Source organism: Pteropus vampyrus, unplaced genomic scaffold (assembly GCF_000151845.1).
Source record: "Pteropus vampyrus isolate Shadow unplaced genomic scaffold, Pvam_2.0 Scaffold2, whole genome shotgun sequence".
Classification (NCBI taxonomy): Eukaryota; Metazoa; Chordata; class Mammalia; order Chiroptera; family Pteropodidae; genus Pteropus; species Pteropus vampyrus.
The window spans coordinates 32,979,073-33,002,439 of NW_011888783.1; the positions used below are offsets into that span (position 1 = coordinate 32,979,073).

The 23,367-nt window shown below is 34.4% G+C and overlaps 1 protein-coding gene across 3 annotated transcripts in view; it reads left to right on the plus strand.

Moving 5' to 3' along the window:
- STAM2 (signal transducing adaptor molecule 2) overlaps positions 1-13,817 on the plus strand; it is a 38,269-nt gene extending 24,452 nt beyond the window's left edge. For 2 of the 3 annotated variants that reach the window (XM_011359373.2, XM_023530130.1), the window contains 7 exons: positions 1,459-1,553; positions 3,498-3,580; positions 3,722-3,809; positions 4,949-5,003; positions 7,090-7,240; positions 9,495-9,664; positions 11,075-13,817. In XM_011359373.2, the coding sequence (XP_011357675.1) occupies positions 1,459-1,553; positions 3,498-3,580; positions 3,722-3,809; positions 4,949-5,003; positions 7,090-7,240; positions 9,495-9,664; positions 11,075-11,303 (871 nt within the window). In that variant the 3' untranslated portion in view covers positions 11,304-13,817. The remainder of the gene's footprint in view (positions 1-1,458; positions 1,554-3,497; positions 3,581-3,721; positions 3,810-4,948; positions 5,004-7,089; positions 7,241-9,494; positions 9,665-11,074) is intronic. The other variant, XM_023530122.1, reaches the window with a different exon arrangement.
- The last annotated feature ends 9,550 nt before the right edge of the window (positions 13,818-23,367 follow it).

A 23,367-nucleotide genomic window follows, 5' to 3' on the forward strand; every position in this document is an offset into this window, starting at 1 on the left:
TAATAAGCTGTAGTAAATAAATATATAGACTATTGCAACAGAATGGGATCCAGAAATAGGCTCATGAACAGATAGCAGCTTGCTGTTTGAAAGATAGGATATCATAAATCAGTAGGAAAAAGTGTATTAGTAAATTTTGGTGGGGCGAATGGCTCTTTATACAATACAAATAAAATAAAATTTGATTCGGCTTCACATAGCACACAGAATTTCATTTCAGATGAATTAAGGACCTAAACATGAGAGAAAGATAAAAAAGAAACCTAAAACTTAAATATAAGTATATAGGAGAAGAGGTTTAGGAGCTCAGGGTTAGAGAAAGATTTCTTTAAAAAAAAAAAAAATGCATAAGACATAAAAGAAAACATTGCCAAATTTGATAACATGGGGAAAAAAACCACTGTGAAATAAAAGAAATCATAAACATGTTAAAAGACAAGAGACTCTTTGGGAGAAGGTATTTTCATAGTTCAGACAAACAATTGCTCTCCAGAATACATAAAGAATGCCTACAGATCCACGAAAAAAGACAAAGGACCCAGTGGATAAAGAAAAATAGGCTGAAGAGATGAACTAGCAGTTTACAGAAGAAGTAATCTGAAAGGCCAGCAAACACGTGGATGCTCGAGAATTGCAAACGAGCACAGCAGTGAGATAGAATTTCTTTACTGTCTGATACCAAGTGCTGCTTGGACGATTAATGAGGGGAAGTGGCATTGTGACGTGCTGCTGAGGGAAGGAAGATAGTGAATTGTCACAACCATTTAGGGAACATTTAGCAGTACTTAGTAGAATGGAAAATGCTCATATCCTGTGGCCCAGCAAGTCTGTTTGTGCATGTGTAATTGTTGTATATGTGCCCCCAGAATCTAGAATGATCATTATTCCAGTCTTTATAATGGTAAAAGACTGAAAATTACCAAATGTCCATCTGAATAGGAATGGCTAAGTCATGTATATATGCCGTATTCATGTGATGGAACTTTAATTTTAAAAGGATAAACATCTGAATAAAAATATCTGAGAGTATTAACAGATAAAATTAAAAAGATTGATAATAACACCTATATAGAGTTGGCTATAGATATTTTTAAACAAATAAAAAATACGATGGCAGGAAGGCTACCTACCAGCTTTATGGTGCTGGTGTGGTAGAATGGATGTGGGATTGTTGATAAACGGGACTTCAGTATTATCTGTAATATTTTACTATTTTAAAAGCCCAGAATCAAATATTACTGGTTGCTAATTGGCTCAACATTTAAGTATGGGAATATGAATATTTGTTTTATTTGTGCTTTTGTATATCTTTTATTAAATTTAAGAACTATTAAATATAGTCGGATGTGAACTAATATTTTTCATAGTAGGCTAAATTTAATTTTTATTTTAATCCCTGTTGAATCTAATGCACTAAAATGTAGAGGAACAAATGACATTTTTACACTGTATTTTCAGTGATGCCAATTGGTGGAAAGGAGAAAATCACAGAGGAATAGGACTCTTCCCATCTAATTTTGTAACAACTAATTTAAACATAGAGTCTGAGGCAGGTAAGTTAAATCTTAGAGAAGGTTCAATCTGTTGAAGTTTTTTACACTTGAATTTAATGGTTCAGTTTGAACATAAAGTAGATTGGCATTTAATTCTTGTATTTTTCTGTGTGGTTTTTAAAAAATTTTTTATGAGTTTATTGAGCTAAACTGATGACAAATGCCAGGGAGCAAGATCGCACATGCTCTCTAACTCTTGTTTGAAAACATTATTTATAGGCAATAGAATTTGACCTACTTCTTAGCAAACTAGGGGGGTTAGTTTAACCCAGGTCAATTCCAAGAATTATTTTCTTGTCATTATATTTTAAATCTTTTGAGAGTTAACATAGTTACATATAAGGCATAAAATAATCTATGACCATGCAAATATTTAAACCATCCTAATTGGTTTAAGAGGCAATTTGTGTCTCTTCAGTACAAAGAATATAAAATAATGTAATTAAGATAGTAGGTTCCTAGTTCAGATCTTCTGAACTTTACTAAGTCTTGTAGCCACAGACAATACCCTTCAGCTGCTGTCAGTCATTCAGAGAAAGCTTCCATTTGCTTTGCAGGCCAGGAGATGAGGGGAACTGAGTGTAAAGAACAGCTAGTAATACCAATGTTGGTGATGACCAGAAATAAAATAGTTCAGTGGTGTTTCAGCACTCATATATCAGGCATTGTGCTAAGTCCTTTGCTTGCACTATTTCATTTAATCTGTACAAGTCTGTGAGATAGGTACTTTTGTTACCCCATTTTACAGATAAGGAAACTGAAGCTGAAGGGTTCTGTGGCTAGTAGGCGATAGAGTCGAAATTCTAAGTTAGCCAGTCTGCCCTTAGATGGTACTTATGGTAACTCCCTGCAGGACATGTGGATGCTAATCCCTTACCAGTTCTAGAGAAAGAACTTCAATTGAAAGCCCTATGTATTGTGTGTAACATCCTCCTTGTATGGTGGAGTGACGCATTTGGTTAAAATAAAGTTGAGGGAGATGAATACTCATTTGAATACTAACTGCTTTGCCACTATTTATACTTTTTATTTCTCTGGGCTAACTCTCTAAGTTGATATGAAAATTGGAGACACCATTTTTAATACCTTTATAGACACTGCTCAAGGGATCCAATATCATAATTTCTCCTTGGCATAGGCTGGAGATATTAAGCTGAAGTTTTAAAAGTAAAAAATATTTTGGGTTTTCAGTATATCTTCATGTTATGCTGAGCTCTGCTGCTTAGGACGTATTTAAAAATTAGCCAGATATTTGAAATACGTGGCTAACTGTTGGGACTTAAAGATCCTTTCATGGTATAGATTATTATAATTTTATTTTTACCAGAATTTACTTTATTAAAGTATAGTACACTATAGCAATATTCCAGTGAAAATTTAAATAGTTTGGGGGCATGTATATTCGTAAATTATTTTTCAACCTTCTCTTTATGATTTTTTGTTTCGTTTTGCTTTAAGTATTATCAAAGATGATTGCAATTAAGTCTTTTTTTTTAATATATAGGAAATACTCTTTATGGTAAGGAAAGAATTCATAGAACTCTGAAATTAGCTAACTGGATAACACTAGATAATACCCTACTCTTCTGTTTATTTATTCACCCTCGTGGTAACACTCAGTTTTCCAGAAAATGCCTGTAATAACAGTTCCCATTATATTGCTTGCTTGTTCCACTAGAATGTAAGTTACGTCATGGTAGGGATTGTCTGTTTTACTCATCAGTGTGTTTCTAGTGCCTAGAACAATGCCTGGAACATAGGGCAAAATAAATATTTGTGGCATGAATAAATGAACATATGTAATAACATTTTGATTATGAAATGTGATGACTGTACTGTGTAAGGAGTTTCTTTTTTTTTTGTGGATAATCACTTACTTATAAATTAATGACTCAGTTGCCAAAGTAAATGCTGAAGAACTTAAAATTTGCTGTGTTTCTGTAGCAGCTGTGGACAAATTGAATGTAATTGATGATGAGGAGGAGGAAATTAAGAAATCGGAGCCTGAGCCTGTTTATATAGATGAGGTAGAGTCCTTCTTTTGTTTAATAGTTAAGCTATCAAGACTTTTAAAATGTATTATACTTGAAAATGCTTGGAAAGAGTAATTTCTATATTCATTGAAATTAAGACTAGTGAGTTTTTAAAGTATCCTATTACTTTTTTAGGATAAGATGGATAGAGCCCTGCAGGTACTCCAGAGTATAGATCCAACTGATGCAAAACCAGACTCCCAAGACCTCTTGGACTTAGAAGGTACTTAGTGAATATTAGGAATTACTTTAATGTCATTTAATATTTTAGCTATTTATAATATCTTATATTTCTTCTGCCTCGTGTTTGCTTGTAGAGATTAGAAATCTCTGATGGGAAACAAATTAGTATAGTTATATAGTAAACATATTACTTGGAAGGTATGATTATAAACCTACTTATCTTGTTCAAAAAAGAAGTCTTTGTATTTTTGTAAGCCCACTAATGAAATTGGCTGAGGAGATTTGCAGTCCAAAAAAGGACAGAATTAGAAATAACGCTATTAAATTAAATGAGTCAAAATGTTAGAAATCCTTATTCCTGTTTTAATTCTCTTTAATTCTCTTGTATCATGATTTTAAAGGTCAAAATTATACATGATCCATGTTAACTTTGTAATGCAGTCATTTGATGCATGCCGATGTGTCTTTTTTAATTTCCAAGAAATTTAAAACAATTAAATGTTTTTATTGAAAAATAAAAATAAAACCTAAAAAACAAACAACAACAACAACAAAAAAACCCAAATGCTTTTATGCCTTTTTAAAAAAAATCCTTTGCGAGAAAAATCTCTGATAAATGATAAGTCTTCTTGAATCTTTTAGTATAAGAAAGTCTGGTTATGCATATGGAATATTGTGGTCATTGTATTGATGTTTACATTTGGAAATATACAACATGTTAAATTTTGAAATTACTTAAATAACTGAAAAATGTTCATAACTCATCTGTACATAATTACATATCTTACATACTGACTCAAGTTTATTTTACTTAGCTAATACTAGTTTTCTAGATATTCTTAAGATTTTGAGATAACTCCAAATTTCACAGTCTGTAAACTTAGTACTTTCAGAGAACACAGTGAGATTTCTGTTTTGGAAAGAGTAATTTCTATATTCATTGAAATTAAGTATTGAAATTAAAGTATCCTATTACTTTTTTTGACTTTGCCTGTGGTCATGTGATATTAATATTGGTTGGTGCTGAATAGTATTAAAATTAGGTCTTTTATAATCCTTTCTTGAGCATAAACTTAATTCTCTTTGTATAATGCATGATGCGCCCTGTTGTTAAAAATTGTCAAAATTGACCTAACCTGGTTTAAATTTAAAGATTTTAAAATATTTTTGTATTTACAGATATCTGCCAACAGATGGGTCCAATGATAGATGAAAAACTTGAAGAGATTGATAGGTAAGATTCTTAATGCAGGGAATAACAAGTATAGTTTTCTTACATGGTTACTTGTTTTGGGCAGAACTTTTAACTAGGGAGTTTTTATGAAACTTCAGTCTTTTGAAACTTTCTCAGTTTCCCAAATATGCAAAGTGGTACTTTTTATTTTGGTAGCAAATTTTTTTCATGACAGGAGTATACATAAAACCGTGGACCCTTGCTCTTGCAGCGCCATTCTTCGTTTTCTTACTTGGGCTAGAACTGAGGGATAATGAGTAATGAAGAATAAGGTTGATTAGAGTGTGCAATGAGAACAGGGATCGTAGGCAAGCATTGTCTTGTTATGTGATGAGAAATAGTATTGGTAAAACTTTCAAATGAAATTTTCCTTTTATTTTTATTTGTGAAACTAAATCCAATGCACACACCCTCTCTTCTTGTTTTTTTTTTCTTTTATTCCTGGGTTTCTGCTGTCCTTTGAATTTCATTATTCCACTAATCGTACTCATCCTTAGAAATAGCAGCAGCACTGAAGTATAGACTATCAGGTTTTGAGCTTTTAACTTAGTTTCTCTCCCTCTCTTCTTCCTCAGCACTTTCTATCTGAAGTCAGAGGGAGAAGCTATGGAGAATAGAAGACGAGGAATAAGGCTTTAGCAGCATTCCATTGTCATACCTTTCTAGATTCTATCGAACTGTTGTATAAAACAGCACAAGAACAGAAACTGCTTTACTTCTTATCTGCCTTTGCCAGAGAAGGGTAGTAGCAGCAAGATATTTTCTAGTCAATGAAGATTATAATCTTTGTTCCATGGGTAGTTTTAATAAATACTTTGTATTATCTGCAGAAATGAAAAAAATAATCCCTGTTGCACTTAATGAAATGATGGTAGTCTCATCATATTCTTTTATTCTTATTTTGGAGAATGCATTTACTATCCACTTACACATCTACTACTTTGGTTTCAGTGCAGGGATGTTAATAGTCAAGTGAATAATCAAACTGGAAAAGAAGCTTATGGTTAATTCTTAATCACACATTTGTTATCATGGACACTAATTTCTGAAGCTTCTTGTGTGGTTTACAACTTAATTTCTGAAAATAGAGTTTGATCTGCTTTATATAGTCACAAGTGCAAGAGAGGAAACAACACAATTTTGTTTGTTTCACACATGATATTTTAATAGAGGAAAAGTGACAAGTCCTGATAGGTTGCTCCAGGTCTTTTACTTGACAGCCCCATGTTTGGTTGCTTGCCTTAGCTTCTTGTCTTTTGAGCCTCTTGTATATATATAAAAAGAGCTACATTCAGTAAACAGGCTTGTGGGTGGCTTATGCCAAATAAAGTAGCCATTTATCTTTTATGAACTTGGCAGTTGTAAAGGGAGTTCTTTATTACTCCCAGGAGAACAAACAAAATTGTACCAAGTCAGAAGGATGTGTCTGGAGTTCCTTGGGCAGATTTGAAAATGTTGTTCTTTAGATTTTTTTGCCCCATAGGGTATCTGATTTCACTCACTTTCTCAAGGGAAATCAACAAATGAGCAATAGAGACTAGTTTATATATACATTATTTTCATTTGCATTTTCAAGGATAATTATTAAATTCTTTTTCAGTTGATCCTTTCATGAATATAAGCAAATCAAAATGTGTGTGATTTTGTTTGTGAACGTGTTTTTATTTTAGTCATATTGTGCTCAATAGCATGCTCTGGGCCTTTCCCGCGTACTTTATTCTTATAGGATTTTAATTAAGGCCTGGACTCTTCCTAAATTGAGAACTTTTTCTAATTTGTAGTTGAATTTTCAGCAGAAGCCTATAACTTATGGAACAGAATTTTCCTAGCACTAAAATTATGAATTGGTTGTATTTTATGAGGTATGGGAAGGACTTTCCCTAATTTTATGAAGTCATATTAGCTAGTTATAATAAGAATTGAATAATTCCTCCTCCCATTTTCCCTTTGTGAATATTCTTTCATCGTATATAACGAACCATTAAAATATGAATAGAAAATGTGCTAAATTTAAAAAATAATTTATGTTGCTAAATGCATGCTTAAAAACTTTGAAGAATATGAAAGCGCTTTTCTTCTATATCAGGAAGCATTCAGAATTGTCTGAATTGAACGTAAAAGTCTTGGAAGCTCTGGAACTATATAACAGATTGGTGAACGAAGCACCAGTGTATTCAGTCTATTCAAAGCTCCATCCTCCAGCTCATTACCCACCTTCAGCTGCGGTTCCAATGCAGGTGAGCATGTTTTTTTAGAACATTCTTCAAAATTAAAAAAAGAAAATTATTTTAATTAGAAAAAAGGTTTTAAAGCATAGTATTAAAATTTATATGGGTCATGAGTAAAATTATAAAACTCATTTTCGATAGTCAAAAATTATTTGCTAAACAATTAGTGCTCACCAGGGTAGATTAGATACTGATATTTCACAAATACATTTTAGTTCATTTTTAACATGAATGAAGAGATCATTAAATATATGAGGGGACTTCTGGTTCTTCATATGCTTTTGTAAATATGGAGCATAAATCCTTTAAGTAAGTATAAATTCTTTCTGTAAATATAGAATATAAATTCTTTGATTTAGGACATTGATATATCGAAGTCCTCCAGATGAGGTGCTGATGCTGTTCTTGTTGCTCAACAAGCAAGATTTGACATTTCTGTCAAGATTTCTTTCATTTACATGGATTATTAAAAGGCTTCATTAATGAACCTCTTTTGTTCTCAGATTATGCTTTATAATTTCTTATCTTAGATTCATGACTTAAATTGTTAAAAATTCATGCATCATGAGGATATGATGTAGGCCTATTGATGCAGGTTCTAAAAGATCATCTTTTCCTAGGACTTTACACCTTATCTGTGCTTCCCAGCTGAAGTGAATACTTACATTTATCAGTTTCCAGTATTCTGAATCCTTTTTCAAATTTCAGCCAATTAGCAGTCGAATTTAGAATGAGCTCAGATGAACAAAATTCATGTTAATTTATGAAAACTGGTATGTCAAGGAGCATGTGAAGGAGATACCAAGGAGAGAAGATCAAATGTGGGTGCATAACCTAGATGACTTGACATAATTGTTAAGAAGAAAAAGAATAGTTACTATGGTAACTGTCACATCAGACAAGATGCATTTATCAAATATGCCATGCTCTGAACTTTTGAAAGTGGTGAAAGTCATTACAAATGAGGGTAGAAAGGATTTCTGGGTGCAGAAGACAGCTAGAGTTTATTCAGTGTTGCTTCCGTTTTCAAAGAGTTATTTGATGCTGCTGTGAAAATGGAACAAAAAAGAAATGCTTGTACCATTATATCATAGAATTATATGTTTTATTTGCTTCTTTGCATGTCTATAAATGGTTGTCATTCTTATGATAGGTTTGTGTGTTAAGTTGCATGCTATTTACAATCTGTATTTTTCTAAGCACAACTCATTTAAAAAGTTAGCTTTCTATCAGTTTGATTCCTCACGTAACTTCTATCTACACTATTCATTCATAACAGCATTTGAACTATTCTAAGTTTCTATTCTAATTCTAAAAAAATACCTGTACTAGAAAAAGTTGGAATAACACACCATCAGTTGTATCTGTGAAGGAACCCTAAGCTGCAGAAGAGGTCCATTCCCACAGCTTCAGCCTGTTGTCAGTGGGTTGTTACTTGCCTGCTTAAGGAAGTGATATGATTGCACTTAATGTAATTGATTTGGCAATGTAGCATTCTAAATTTTCATGTCAATGGTTTTTGCTTTAGAAATAGCTTAGTTTAAAATTGGAGTGATGATAGTTACTATATGATATATATTTAACTTGTGCATTGTTTTGAATGCTATATTTGGTAGGCAGATGGTAGATCCTGTCCTTAAGGAGATGTTACCTGAAAATTAGGGCACATATAAATATCAGGGATTTAGACTCTTTTGCTATTTCTTGAGAATACATCTTCTCCTTTACCCACAAAATTCTTTATTTTTATCTGCCCTAAAGGCAGGAAATAAAGGAGACATGGCCAGAGAGGCCTGCATCCTGCCCTGGTACCATTTATTCTTCAACTTATTCTCCTAAGTTCCATTCTTAGGAAGGAGTTGAAAAATCATCCTGGGGTGAGGGTAAAGAAGGTTATCATTCTGGTGGTAATTTGAAGTGATGATGGGTTGCCCTTCAAGGGAGTATTTAGTTTTCTGTGGCTCTACAGCAAGACAGGTTACTGAGTAATAGGCAACCTGGATGAATTTCAGCGTGCTACTTAAAAGTACACCACCTCCCTTCCTATCAACCCCCAGCAAAATAAAAGACCAACCAAGTAAATCATAGATTTTCATAGATTTGGAAGCTCTTTACTTTTTATACTAGAGTAGATAGATTGGTGAAACAAGATGGCTCCCCAAAGAACTATAACATTTTATTTCATTTAAATCTTTAAAAATTTTAAATTGTTAGGCGGATGTTTGGGAAATCAGTGGGTCAGCTTTTTCTTTTTGGTTAATAGACATACCCAATTCAGGCGCATGGTGGAAATTACATGGGTCAAGGCATTCACCAAGTCGCTGTTGCCCAAAGCTACAGTTTAGGACCAGATCAGATTGGTTCACTGAGATCTCTGCCTCCAAATGTGAATTCCTCAGTGACAGCACAACCTGCTCAAGCTCCATATTTAAGGTAAGTTTTTGGGAGCTGTGGTTCATTTTGTAATTAATATATGTTAAAATTTCACAGACTTTCAGAATGAGAATAAATTGAGCCTTTTCTTTATAATAATGCTATCTTTACAACTGAGATGAAACTGTAGAATTGCCCATTCATAATCCCCCGAAGTCTTAATGATGCTGCTCTTAGCTTTGCCACCCATAGTGAGAAATGGTTGCACATAGCATATAGTCTGGGTCCCTGGGACAAAATAAAGCTAACTGTCCTTTACAGGGACCAAGCCCATAATAATATATTTAGCATGGTGCTGTAATCAGCCTAACAAAAGTAATCCCAGACATATTTATCTGCATATACTTTTAAAAATCAGAAAACTGTTATTTTGACTCTAAAAAAAAGTGTGTTTGAGTTGTGGAATTTGTAGTCTGATTTTTTTTATACCAACACTTTTATTCTGAAAATCACGTTTAAATCTTGCCTTCTATTATCTTGACTTAGCCACACAGAATGATCGTTTAATATAGTCATGCGTATATGATCTCTAATGTCTCTCCCCAATCTTAAATTACTTGAGTATAAATCTTAAATATTATCTGAAAAATAAACCTGTTCATATTGATGTTCATATTTAATTCTATTAAAATGTAAAATTTTGTTATCCTGGGTGACACTTAAGTACAGAGAAAAAACTGGAGTAGTATAGATGTTAATCCTCCTATATTGTAAGCAGTGTATTTGGTGTAATTTAAAATTATATATCTTTTAAAATAAATGTATGCTATACTAATTACAGGAACAAACAGAAGTCCTGCAATTTGGTGTGATTTTCAACTTAGTTTTTTTTTTAAATAGTGTTAATAAGTAAACTATAGGTCAGAACTACCTTCACAGTAGATTCAGGGTCCTGCGTAGATTACACCATTCTCCTTACCTTCTTGAATTTTACGTAGGGATTCACGTTGGGGACTATCAGGGGCAGCTTTGAAAGTGTAAAGAATGTGTGAGGAAAAGAGGGGTCTCCTCTGTGCTGGATCGAAAGATGGGGGAAGGGAGAATATGGCTGAAGGTGTACTTGAGGTGGGATTTCATTTTCATTGAAGCTGGCCAAGGGTACCACTGTAAGAAATAGTCTGCATTGCAAAAGATTTTTAAATGATTTGGGTGAGAGATTTTGGAGAAAACGGAATTAAATAGGCCTTATAATTTATATTTTCTTTTTGCGTATTTTCTTCTTACCAGATAGAAAAATTACATTAACAGCGTTGGATAGGTGGAGTGATTAAGTTATAATTAAAATAAAAGAGCTAGTAAATTTAAAAAGATGGAAAAGGCGTTTTTATTTTCTCATGATGATTGCTCTTTGACCATAACCTAGATAATGCAAAGTAAACATTTTTTTTTTTTTTTAAATTTTGTTTGTAGCCCTGGACAAGACACTGTTTCCAATCCTACTTATATGAACCAGAACTCTAATCTTCAATCAGCTACTGGTGCAGCTGCTTACACACATCAGATGGGGATGTCTGTGGATATGTCCTCTTACCAGAACACTACTTCCAATTTGCCGCAATTGGCAGGCTTTCCAGTGGCAGTTCCAGCTCATTCAGTTGCACAGCAGCAAACAAATTACCATCAGCAGCCTCTCCTTTAGAAACAAACCAAGCTTTTTTCTTGAAAGCCTTCATAAGTGTATTACTCAACCTTTATGATTCTAATCTGAAGCTATTAAAAGAAAATTTTTTTTTTTTCTGACCTCAAAAAGACCATGAATAAATAAAGCACAAAAACTTCTCTTACTTTACTAGGCCATAAAAGGGTTTTTTAAATCCAGTTTGTTTGAAGTCAAACTTTTGAAGAGGGACAGCTTTAAGCTGCTTCTAGTTAGTTTTGTGTTTGTTTCAAATTTCTCTACACAAATCTGGACACCCAATAAGTAGACTTATGACACTAAGCAGCATGAGATGGGAGCGTTAACATTTTACTGTAAAGAAACGGCTCTTTACCTTTAAAATGCCACGTTTATTGAGAGAGCACTGAAACCTTTAAATATTTTTTATCTGCATATTTTTTCAGTTTCCCACACCATTATTTTAAAAGGTAAACATCTTTTGCGCAGGCATTTAGCTTGCCAACATATTTCCTTTTGGCTCTTCAAATTGCAGTTGTGTTTGCAGTGCTGTCAGTTTTGCTCTCAGTGTTATGTTGAGTAATAATTAGCATATAATTGTCTACAGAAGCAAGAACAATCGGAGGGAACAAAAATGTCTTCTGTTATTAATAGTGAAGACCATGTCAGTGCCGATGTGTGATAAAGCATTAGCTAGTCCCCCCTTGCCAGCAGTAGGCTAAGGAAAGCCCTACAAAACATTTCCATTCCCTGGAGAACAACATTTCTTTTCTTACAAGGGTCCCTGGGATTTAGAATTGCCACTATACTGACCTTTTCAAATGACATTGCCATTCCGGAATGAAGGTACGGTCCATTTGTTTTCCTTCCTGCAGTGCAGTGTGCAGAGATGCTGCATTTCCTTTTTACAGATCACATAGGAACTTGAGACATGAGGCATTCCTAATAATTTGATGCAGTGTATGCCAAGAATGGATGATAATGTGTTTTTACTGGTACGTTGTTTTTTTTAAAGAGGTGCTTCTAGTACCATTGCTATACCAGACTGTTGAAAAATTTGGCCATTCCTTTCAGAAGTAATTCTGAGCCTGTGGGATAACAGCAGGCAGTGGACTGATAGCAAAGCTATCAAGACAGGTTTTTGGAAGCCTACATTTTAAAATAGTTTATAGTGCTCATCGATTGCACATACTGTAAGAGTTAGGTAGTAAACCAATAGGGATTGTTTTCTCACCTAAAAATTTGCATACTATTACATCATCTACCAATTTTTTAGATAACACAAAATAGAAAATGCAAATACATATGCTTACAGATACATGATATTTAGACTGGGAAAAAATAATGGGCAGAGTTTAGTTTATAAAAAGTTAATTGTATGGAAGCAAGATTTCTATATTGTTTTTTAAAGAAAGCCCTTAATCTTTCTACTAATAATCCATATGAAGCCAGTGCCCTGGAAATTTTTGTCATTTACTGTTTAAAGAAATTTGATTCCAAGTGTTCCTTTTTCAAAGGAACTATCCTAGAACAAAATAGCCTATATATTACTTGGTCTACATTTAAAGGGGAAAACAAGCAATATTTGAAAGCCCAGTTTTTGTTTTTATTTTAGATACAAGTAACTGGAAAGAAAGTTTTAACCTTTAATATTTCATGTTCTGTTTTTCACCCAGTATTTTCTTCCTTGTTAATTATATACTTACAAAGTCAACTTACTTTTTGGAAATGAATCTTCTTTAAAGAAAACAAAACAAAATTTACAATGCTGCTCTTGATAGTTAATGTTTGCATATACATGGAAAGCCTTTTTTTCTTCCAAACAATATTTAATAAAAACATTTTAATGTTTGTGTAAATATCTCATGCATGGTTGGATTGGAATTGTAAAAGACTTAATCCTGCCTAAGTCTTTGAACTAAATACTACACACCCACTAAATTAGGATTGGCCAATTAAATTTACCTTATGTAGTTTTGGAATAATATAACATTCGACATGTATATAAATAATGTATATTGGCATTTGTGAAATTTTATACATCCAGAAGTTTCTTCTTCCCTTTAAATTAAAAATAATTTTATTTTTGCCATACTATAATTTTATGTTGCAGGCTGTTGATAGTATAAAAATGTTATTAAATCTGTGTACTGAGATATTTTGGTGTTAATAAGAAATACAGGGTTGTAATTTTGCTTTCTTCTCCATGATCTTATGGATTGTATTTATTTTAAGACCTGTTTATAATTAAATGTTTTCTGCCAAAGAAATTGTCTAACATCAGATTTCTACATTGGGTTCATACTTACTGTTTTATATTAAAAATAAAAATAACTTCTGCTTTTTCATATGAAATCTTGGTACATGAGAAAGAATTCCTGAAAATTTATAGTAACATTTTCATTAATATAGAAAAATTTCTCATGGGTGTTAAAATATATGAAGTGGGATATGTTCTTATAGTTTGGAAAATGTACATTCTACTAAACATTGTCTTGTAATTTGGTGATTTATTTATAAAATTACCTGAAAATGAAATAATTGTAGTATTTATCAATTAGGATTTGAAATTATTTGCAGATACATTGTCATCATATACTGTTTCAAGTAGGTGATTCTTGGCTACATAACAAATTTCACTATGCATTTTGAATCTGGTTATAAACTTTCACCTTTCAGATTTTTAAAAAATTGATTTTAAATGTTTCACAAATTATGGCTTAGGGAGTCTAAAAAAAAGTTTTTCATAGTAAAAATTGTAAGTGTCAAGATTCCTGGCTTCTAATAGAGGATTTATTGAATTGTTTTGATGGCAAAGCTGAAGTTATTTTTGTAAGTAAGAAATTATAAAGAAGATAGCACCAATCTATCATGCTTTGTTTCTGTCAAAAGACATTTTTCTTATATAATATACTTAACAACAGTTTTAGTCAATAAAGAAAGGGAGGACTCAATTTTGGGATTTGATATTTTTCACTAGTTTGATTTAGTTTCTTTTGAAGATTAGAGATTTATTTTGAAAGTTTTCCCAGAAGAATTATTCTAATTTTACCAAGTTAAATTCAACGACTGATGTGCTTGTAAGAGAAGACAGACACACAGTAAGGCGTGTGAAGATGGAGGCAGAGATTGGAGTAACTGCCACAAATCAAGGACTGTCTGGGGCCACCAGAAGTTGGAGGAAGCAAGAAGAATTCTTCCTTAGAGGCTTTAGAGGGAACATAAATGCCTTCATTTCAAATTTCTAGCCTCTAGAACTGAGAGAAGCAATTTATGTTTTTAAGCCACTGAGTTTGAGGTGCTTTGTTACAGCAGCCCTAAGTAACTAATATACGTAGACAAAACTATACAGCAAAATCTGAGTACCAGGCATTCCAAACTTTTATATGATTGGTTAAAATTGTCACATGACTTCTGAGACAAATGTCTGTAGTACAGGAGCAGTCTTTTATTATCTTTTCTCAACAATAATGAAGTGTGGATGAAACTAAAATGCCAGTTATTCCCATTTTTATTGATTTTACTATCACATCTACATTTCGATAATTGATTTCTTTATGCCAGAGGTGTTCACAAGATTATAACAATACATTTGCTATCCACTCTTCTGACCATCTTGAGTGTGGGTATTGAAGGGATATGTTAAAGGCAAGCAGAGGAACAAGAGAAACAAAAAAACTAGATGGATATTCCTCACAAAACCTATTGAAGAGTGGAGTTTCATGTTCTTTTTATTTTACACTAATATGCTAAAGAGAAAAATAAAAGTTTTCCAATGTGTTTACAGCAAGTTAGTGACCTCTACTGATTACATTTGGGTCAAGGGAGCCCGCTATCTTTTTTAAAAAAATGAGGTGAAATCATATAAAACTTTCTGTTTTAAAGTGAACATGATTCAGTGGCATTTAGTGCATTCAAAATGTGCAATCACCACCTCTAGTTCCAAAATTAGACCTTTGTGTCTGTCTTCTTTCACTTAGGATAATGTTTTTGAGGTTCATCCCCACATACACTACAGTATATGAGGTTCCTGTTCTATAGTTTGTTTATCCATTCAACTATTGATGGGTACTTGGGTTGTTTCCACCTTTTGGCTATTGTAAATAGTGCTGCTATGAATGTGTGTGTATTTGTATTTGAGTACCAATTTTCAATTCTTTTGGATATATATACCTAGGAGTGGAATTACTGGGCCATATGGTAATTCTATGTTTAACTTTTTTGAGGAAATGCCAAACTTGCACAGCTGAACCATTTTACATCCCCACCAGCAATGACGAGGGTTTTGGTTTCTCTACATCCTCACCAACACTTGTCACTTCCTATTTTTAAAAATTACAGCCATCCTAGTAGATGGGAAGTGGTATGTCATTGTGTTTTTTTTATTTGCATTTCCCTAATGACTAATTATGTTGAGCATCTCTTCACATGCTTGTTGGTCATTCGTATATATATCTTCTTTGGAGAAATGTCTATGTAAGCCTTTTGCCCATTTTTTAATTGGGTTGTCTTTTTATTGTTGAATTGTAAGAGTTCTTTATATATTCTGGATACTAGACCCTTAGTAGATTCATGATTTGCAAATATTTTCTCCTATTCTGTAGGTTTTCTTTGTCTTGATATTCTTTGATACACAAAATTTTTTAAATTTTGATGAAGTTCAGTTTATTTTTTCTTTTGCTGCTCATGCTTTTGATACCATATCTAAGAGTCCGTTGCCAAATTCAAGATCATGAAGATTTTCTCCTGTTTTCTTATGAGTTTTATGGTTTTAGCTCTTATAACTAGGTTGTGATCCATTTTGAATTAATTTTTGTACATGGTGCGAGGTAGGACTCCAACTTTATTCTTTCGCATGAGGTAGTTTATCTCAACACCATTTGTTGAAGAGACTGTTTTTTCACCAGCCACTTTTTGACACTGCGATAACATACCTTAATGGTAGTCAGTTCTCGGACCTAAGTTGTACAACAGTGATGCATCAACCCCTTATCTGTATAGTTGGTCATTCGAAGAGGAGACAGCCTTGTTTTCCCTCATCACTTCTATCATGCGCCTAAAGGGGAGTCAGTGCTATCTATAGCTCCCAGCGGTGAATAGATACCCCATGAACAGATGTGTTAAGTGTCAACATAGAGATGGTTTTTATCTGCCACAGATTTTTTACTTTCCAAGTAACTTCAGACAAGTGTTGTGAAAAGTGCAGTTTAAAAAGAAAAATGGGACTTAAAAACCCCAGCCAAAAATAATTATCATATTTCTTCCTGAGAAACCCACTAGAGATTTTCACCTACATGTCATTAGTCAAAACTGTGTCAAAAGGCTATCCTTAGCGGCAAGCGAATCTGGGAAAATGAGTATTTTGCTTTTCAGCCTCTAAATATAGAGAAGGCAGGGGAGAAGATGATTGGGAATGAATGTAGAGTGTGCCATTCTATAGTACGTGCCACAGAGACAAACCTGTCCAAGTGTGCTTTTAACCGTGGTAAATAAATTCAAAGTCAAATTAGTCTATTGCTATTCCATGGTCAAATAAGCAAGCTCTTGTTCAGATTCTCTAATATAAGCATACTATAGTTTCTAGTCAATAAAGGCTAGAATGAAAATATTTACATCTGACCTGATTGTTAAAACTGGGACATTTTTTTAAAGCCACTTCAGGAGGGACAGAAAAGGCCCTGCAAGTAGAGATGGAGATAAAAGCTTCAAACTGCTCTTGTCTCGTCTGACTTTTGAGACAGATGAAAAAAATACTTACTTGCATTCATTAATTGATTCATCATTTGCATTCATTAATTTGACTTGATTGAAAACCATTTTCATATACATTATCATTGAATTTTCTTAACACTTGTTAGGGAGAGAGGTAGAGGAAGAGATTAAGTTATCTTCACAAGCTAGTAAGTGGCGAAGCTGGGATTCGAAACCAGGCTCTGTCTGAAGCCCAAGTATGTGCTTTTCCCTCCTATATTAGTACAATATTACCTAGAAATACTTGTGTATTAAGGTTATCAGGTAATATCCTGTAACTGCTTCCTTTCCCACAAAACGCTGAGATTGACGAGGTCTCCACGGGCTCATCTGGATATAAAATGCCTTCCGATGTGAGAATACTCATGTAGGAAGAGTGTAAGAGTCACTGGATATATTTAATATGTATGTTGTAGTACAATTAGCTCTGTCACACAGTTGGGCTGATGAGACCAGAGCTTACTGTAAACAGACTGGCTCTTCTAAGAATCTGTGAGGAGGAGGGGTCAAACATCAAAGAAAGCAGAAGCTTAAGGAAGCTCACAGAGTTCTGTGTTTTGTGAATAGAAAAGAGCAAAATTCAAGGAGCTGTTCTGAGGAGAAATGGCAGGTGACAACTAGTTGAGGCTGATTTGAACTAGGAGGGTAGTTCTGAATTGAAGCTTAGGGACCCAGGGCCTATACACATGTAGCCTGGCTTCTCCAAGAATCAAAGATGCTGAGAAAAATCTAACTGGAACTCAGGGTTCTGTTACATTCTGGATAAGGGCCAAACTTTAGAATCACATATTAGGTAGTCTTCATTTCATCTCACCCTTGGCAGCCCTCCTAACCTCTTCCACTTTCCTGCATACACGCTTGATTCCAACCCCACCACCCCCCAACTCAAAATTCCTCAGATTCCAATTTTGCTTTTTCACACCTGTGTTTGGCCTTGTTACTTTTCTCTGCCTGAAATTCTTTTGTTTATCTAACAGTCTTTTCAAGTGTCAGCCCAAATTTCACTGATTCTGGCCCCCAGACCACTGATTTCTGTAGCATCTTGTGACTGTTACAGTGGTTGCCATGTTGCACTGGAATGATCTGCCTCTGTGTCAGATACTATAATGCGCATACTATCTGTACACATGACATGTTTTGGTCAATGAGATGTAGGTCAAAGTTCTTGAGGAGAGCTTCCTAGGATGCAAGAAAAAACTTTGAAGGGAAAGGCTTTTGGCTCTTTTCTGTCCTCCTGGCTTAGCAGGCAGATGCAGTGTCAGGAGATAAAAATTGTGACCATGAGGAAGAAAGTTATGATGGCTCAGGAAGATTAAAGGTACCTGGCTCCTTGATGATACTTGCAAATGCCTATACCAACTCTAGACTATCTTCCTCTGGACTTATTCACATGTAAAAAATTAAATAAACCCCTTTATCTGTCACCCCTATTTGTCTGGACTACTGTTGGTAGGATTTTGCTATTTGTATCTAAAATCATTCCTATCCCCTAGGTCTATAAACTCCTTCAGAATTCGGAGCTGTGTTTTATTCATTGATGTATCCCCAAGGCCTAGCATAGGCACATGAAATGTTTTTGGAAGAATAAAAACATTTAGCAGAGAGTTGCACAGCCTAGCATTCAAAAAATATGAATTTCTTTGACTCTTTCTTATCCTTGGGATTGTTACTTATCATTATCATTCCATTTTAACACGTGTGAAATCAGGATGTATTACAGTTGATGAGCATGTATTGTAGGATTTCATTTTATTCCTTTAAAGCTATTCAGTCAATGATGCATCTTAAATTCTAAGTTGTTTTAGAATCTAGGGAATATAGCATTATATTAACTATCGAGAGAGAAGGGGGCTAGGGTTCCATCTAAGTTTCAAGAAGATCAGTGGCTCTTTTTAAAATAAATATCTTAGTGTCTTCAGTGCTCGTCAAATAATACTTACGGATGCTTTCCAGAACAAGATGCTCATTTTTCTGCTCTGAGCCCAGAGATTGCAGCAAAGGCAGAAGCACAGTGAACATTTCTTTCTGATTTGTGGTGGGAAACTATACATCACAGACTCTTGCTATGGGCTGGAGGAGGGGGCATGTCCCATTGTTATTTATGAAAAACAATAAATAACCTAGAAGGTTGAAAAGTCATAGTCAGATACTCGGGCAGTTGACATTAGCAAGAGAATATGGGGATTAAGGAAAAAGCAAATTCGATGTAATGGTCCTGATAATACTGGATATCACAACTTCCATGTTCCACACTTACATGTTTATACTGGTTGTCAATCAGTACAGATTCATTCGAGTTCCAACTTTGAATCTCTATAAGCTTATGTTCTTCACTGGGGACAGAAATGTAGAAAAACAAATTTGAATATATTTGGAATTTAAGTGACATAATTCAGCACCTTAATTTGAACTTTTAGAATACTTCCTTTCATGTTATAGAAAGAATTAGCATAATTTATGACGACCACGACAAATGGCAGAATGATGATGATGAAAGATAGAGGTGACCAAAATTTATAATTCTGTAGTTTAGTTAGTCTTCATGTGGAGGGTTGTATTGTTTGTAGTTTTTTACCCTTTTCCTTTTCTCTAAGAGGATCATATATGTCTGCCCATGCCCTTTACTCCTGGAGTTGTGTTGCATGTCATGTGTTGGCCAACGGGATATGAGCAGATGCAACCGATGCTCAAGTCTAAGCAGAAGCTTAAAGAGACATGAAATTCCTGCAGCTCTCTGGTTTCCGTTCTCTTTAGAGCTAGTTAAGTCCCATATCAGGGCTGCTTCTTCAGCCTAGAGCTGGGAATGGGAAGATAAGGAGAACTGAGTAACAGTCTGGACCAAAACCATGGGCTACATAGCGCTGTAATACATTAAGATTTTAGGGGGTCTACGGCCATGCTACCCTGAACAAGCCCAATCCCGTCTGATCTCAGAAGCTAAACAGGGTCAGGCCTGGTTAGTACTTGGGAGATGTGTTTGCTGCCACCCAGGAAGACCAGGTGCTGTAGGCGTAAAAAATTAAAAAATAAGGGATTGTAAGCTGACAAGGTCCTTGCAATCTGTGAGGTCAATCAAGGGTTGCCTCGCCTAAAAAAAAAAAAAAAAGATTTTTACGGTTATTTATTTCCAAAGCAAAGATGACAAATATGCCCAGTGAAAGAATAAACAATTTAAATTAGCTAATAGGTAGCATCTCAATATAATTCCCCTTTTATAATATGTGTGTGAGTCATCTTCATAGTAATTACACTTAAAATTTCGATTTTAAAAAATTAGTTCCATTATTATCTGATTCATTTGTACCCTTTAAAATTGTACACAGAGAAAAGCATTTTCACTGGGTTTTATAGCGTTTAAATTTTTTAGGGTTAAAAAAGTGAACTTTTTTTTGGATCTGAGTTCTGAAAATATAATAGTCTTTAACATCCTGAAGGTCCGTGGCTTATATGCCTTTTGAACAGATTTTCAATGTTTGAATCAGAGCATTGGGGGATAGGGGAAGGGAGAAAGCTAATTCTGGAGAAATTCTTTAGGGCAAGAGAAAGTAGATCATCCAGGACAAAAACCCAGAAAATTTACATTGGGGTTGTTTGGACATAAATGTAGACGGTTAATTCCACAAACCCATAATATGTAATTAAGCACATGTGCTACTATTGTGATGTGTGTACACTCTTAGCTTAAAAATACAAACGATATTCTCCTAGATGCATGGACTCTAGCCAAAATGTATTATGATTAATTAATAATTAATCAATTAATTAATTAATTATTATTTATGCCTACAGCACCTGGTTTTTCTAGGTGGTCTCCCTAGCAAAGTACTAACCAGGCCCGACCCTGCTTAGCTTCCGAGATCAGACTTCAGGCTTGTTCAGGGTGGCATGGCTGTAGACCATGGACCATGGCTCCCCTGGGGTGTGAACCAGGACCTTCTGTGTGTAAAGCAGACGTGCTAACTGCTACAGTATGGAACCATATCCTATGATTTAATTTTTAAATATGAAACACACTGTCTAATGATTCTGAACTCTGTGAGTTCTGCAAATCGTATCTTTTTTTTTTTTAACAGCACCTTAGACAGGACTTCAACTGTAAGAAGCACTTAACAAAATATTTTTTAAATGGCAGAATGAAGTTTATGAAGAGAGTATTTGCAGCTAACAAAGTGATTCAGCAGTGTTTAATGTTTTAGGAAAGAAAGAGTACAATAGCGATTACTTGCTCTTGGGCAATTCATTCTGTTCCAGGACCCCATCCAGGCTACCACATGACATTTAGTCGTCATAACCCATTAGGCTTCTTTTGGCTGTAACAGTTTCTCAGACTTTACTTGTTTTTGATGATTTTGACAGCTATGAGGATTACCAGTCACCACTGTTTCTAGACTGTCCCTCAAGTGGGAATTGTTTGACATTTCTCTTATGATTGAAGTTACGAGTTTCAAGGAAGAAGGCCACATGGGTGCCCTCCTCAGGTAACATTAAGAGTAAGTTACCACCCTGACATCACTGTTGATATTGATCTTGATTACCTGGCTGAGGTAGCTTTTGTCAAGTTTCTCCACTTCACTCTTTCTACATTGCACTCTTTGGAAGGAAGTCACTAATGTACAGCCCATACTTAAGGAGGGAAAGTATCTACATAAATTATTTGGAATTCCACATAGGAGTTTTGTTTCTTCTCTTCCATTTCTTATTTAATCACTTATTTTTATCACTATGGACTCATGGACACTTATTTTATATTTTGGGATATATTCCAATATTATTTTATGTTATTGCTTGAATAGTTTCAATTTTGGCCACTGGGAGCTTTTTCCATTTGCTCCTGTGTCCTTTTGACATATCACTGATCATTGTTCTTTTATTTTTATTTTTTTTTTAAAGCACTTCCTTACTTTCTGACACTATAAGATGCTCCAGGCTCATCTCATTTATTTCCTGGACCAGTCCTAGAATCAACCATTTCTTCAGGAAGCTCGGGTTTCTTTTATTAGAGGGCAGTTTTTAGAAACCAAGACTTGGGTACCAGATGTGTCTGCTGCCACCGAATGTTATTTCTAGGCCCTCAGTTGAAAGTAAGAAAATATGTAGACTAACTTGTGTATATATACATATCTATAAATATTTCTCTATATAGCTATCTATATCTATATTGGATTCATACCGATGTCTCTGACTTGAATCCATTACTATGGAATCATCCTAGTCTTCTCTGTAACCTTCTACTCCAACAGTAGAAAACCTGGCTCCCATCATCTGCCATCCATATACTTAATTGTTCAGTTCCAGTATCTATGTATAGTGGTTTCAGAATTGTTGACCCATATCTCTCCGGGAACAACTTGATGAACAGTTGCTTATTCACAGTTCCTTTTGCCTTTAGTTTACAGACTCCGCTCATTTCCAAAGTTACTTAGGCCAGCACCCTTTGCCTCTATGCCCTTCGGTGAAGTTGTTTTAAATATTTGTAATACAGTTATATTCTTTTGTCACATTCTATCCTGAAATCTCCCAACTTCCTAAATTATTTTTTAAAAATTTGTACACATTAAGGTTCTCTTTTGTGCTGTAAATTTCTATAGGTTTTGACAGATGCAGAGCGTCATGTAGCCACTATTACAGTATCAAACAGAATGGTTTGCTTTAGGATTTGACCACCCTAAAAAAATCCCCCGTGGTTCACATATTCAGCTCTCCTCCTCCCAAACCACCTACTTATTTACTGTCTTTATAACTTTGCCTTTTCTAGAATCTTATATAAATGTAACCATACAGAATATAGCCTCAGACTGGCTTCCTTCACTTGGCAACATGCATTTAAGGTTTATCCATGGCTTGTTAGCTCATTCCTTTTTATCACTGAATAGTATTCCATTGTATGATTTTACCACGGTTTGTTTATCCATTCACCTATTGAAGACCATCTTGGTTGCTTCCAATTTGGGGCAATTATGAATAAAGCTGCTATAAACATTTGTGTGCTGGTTCTTGTGTAGACGTAAGTATTCGAACCAATCGTGTAAATACCTAGGAGCGTGATTGCTGGATTGTATGGTAAGACTATGTTTAACTTATTAAGAAACTAACCAACTCTCTCTCAAAGTGGCTGTACCATTTAGCATTTCCATCACTAATGAATAATAATTCTTGTTGTTCCTAATCTTCACTAACAACTGGTAGCGTCAGTCATAAAAAAATTTTAGCCATTCTGATAGGTTTATAATGGTATCATGGTATCTCCCTAATGACAAATGATGTTGAGTATCTTTTCATATGCTAATTTGCTATCTATGTATCTTCTTTGGTAAGGTGTCTGTTCAAATCTTTTGTT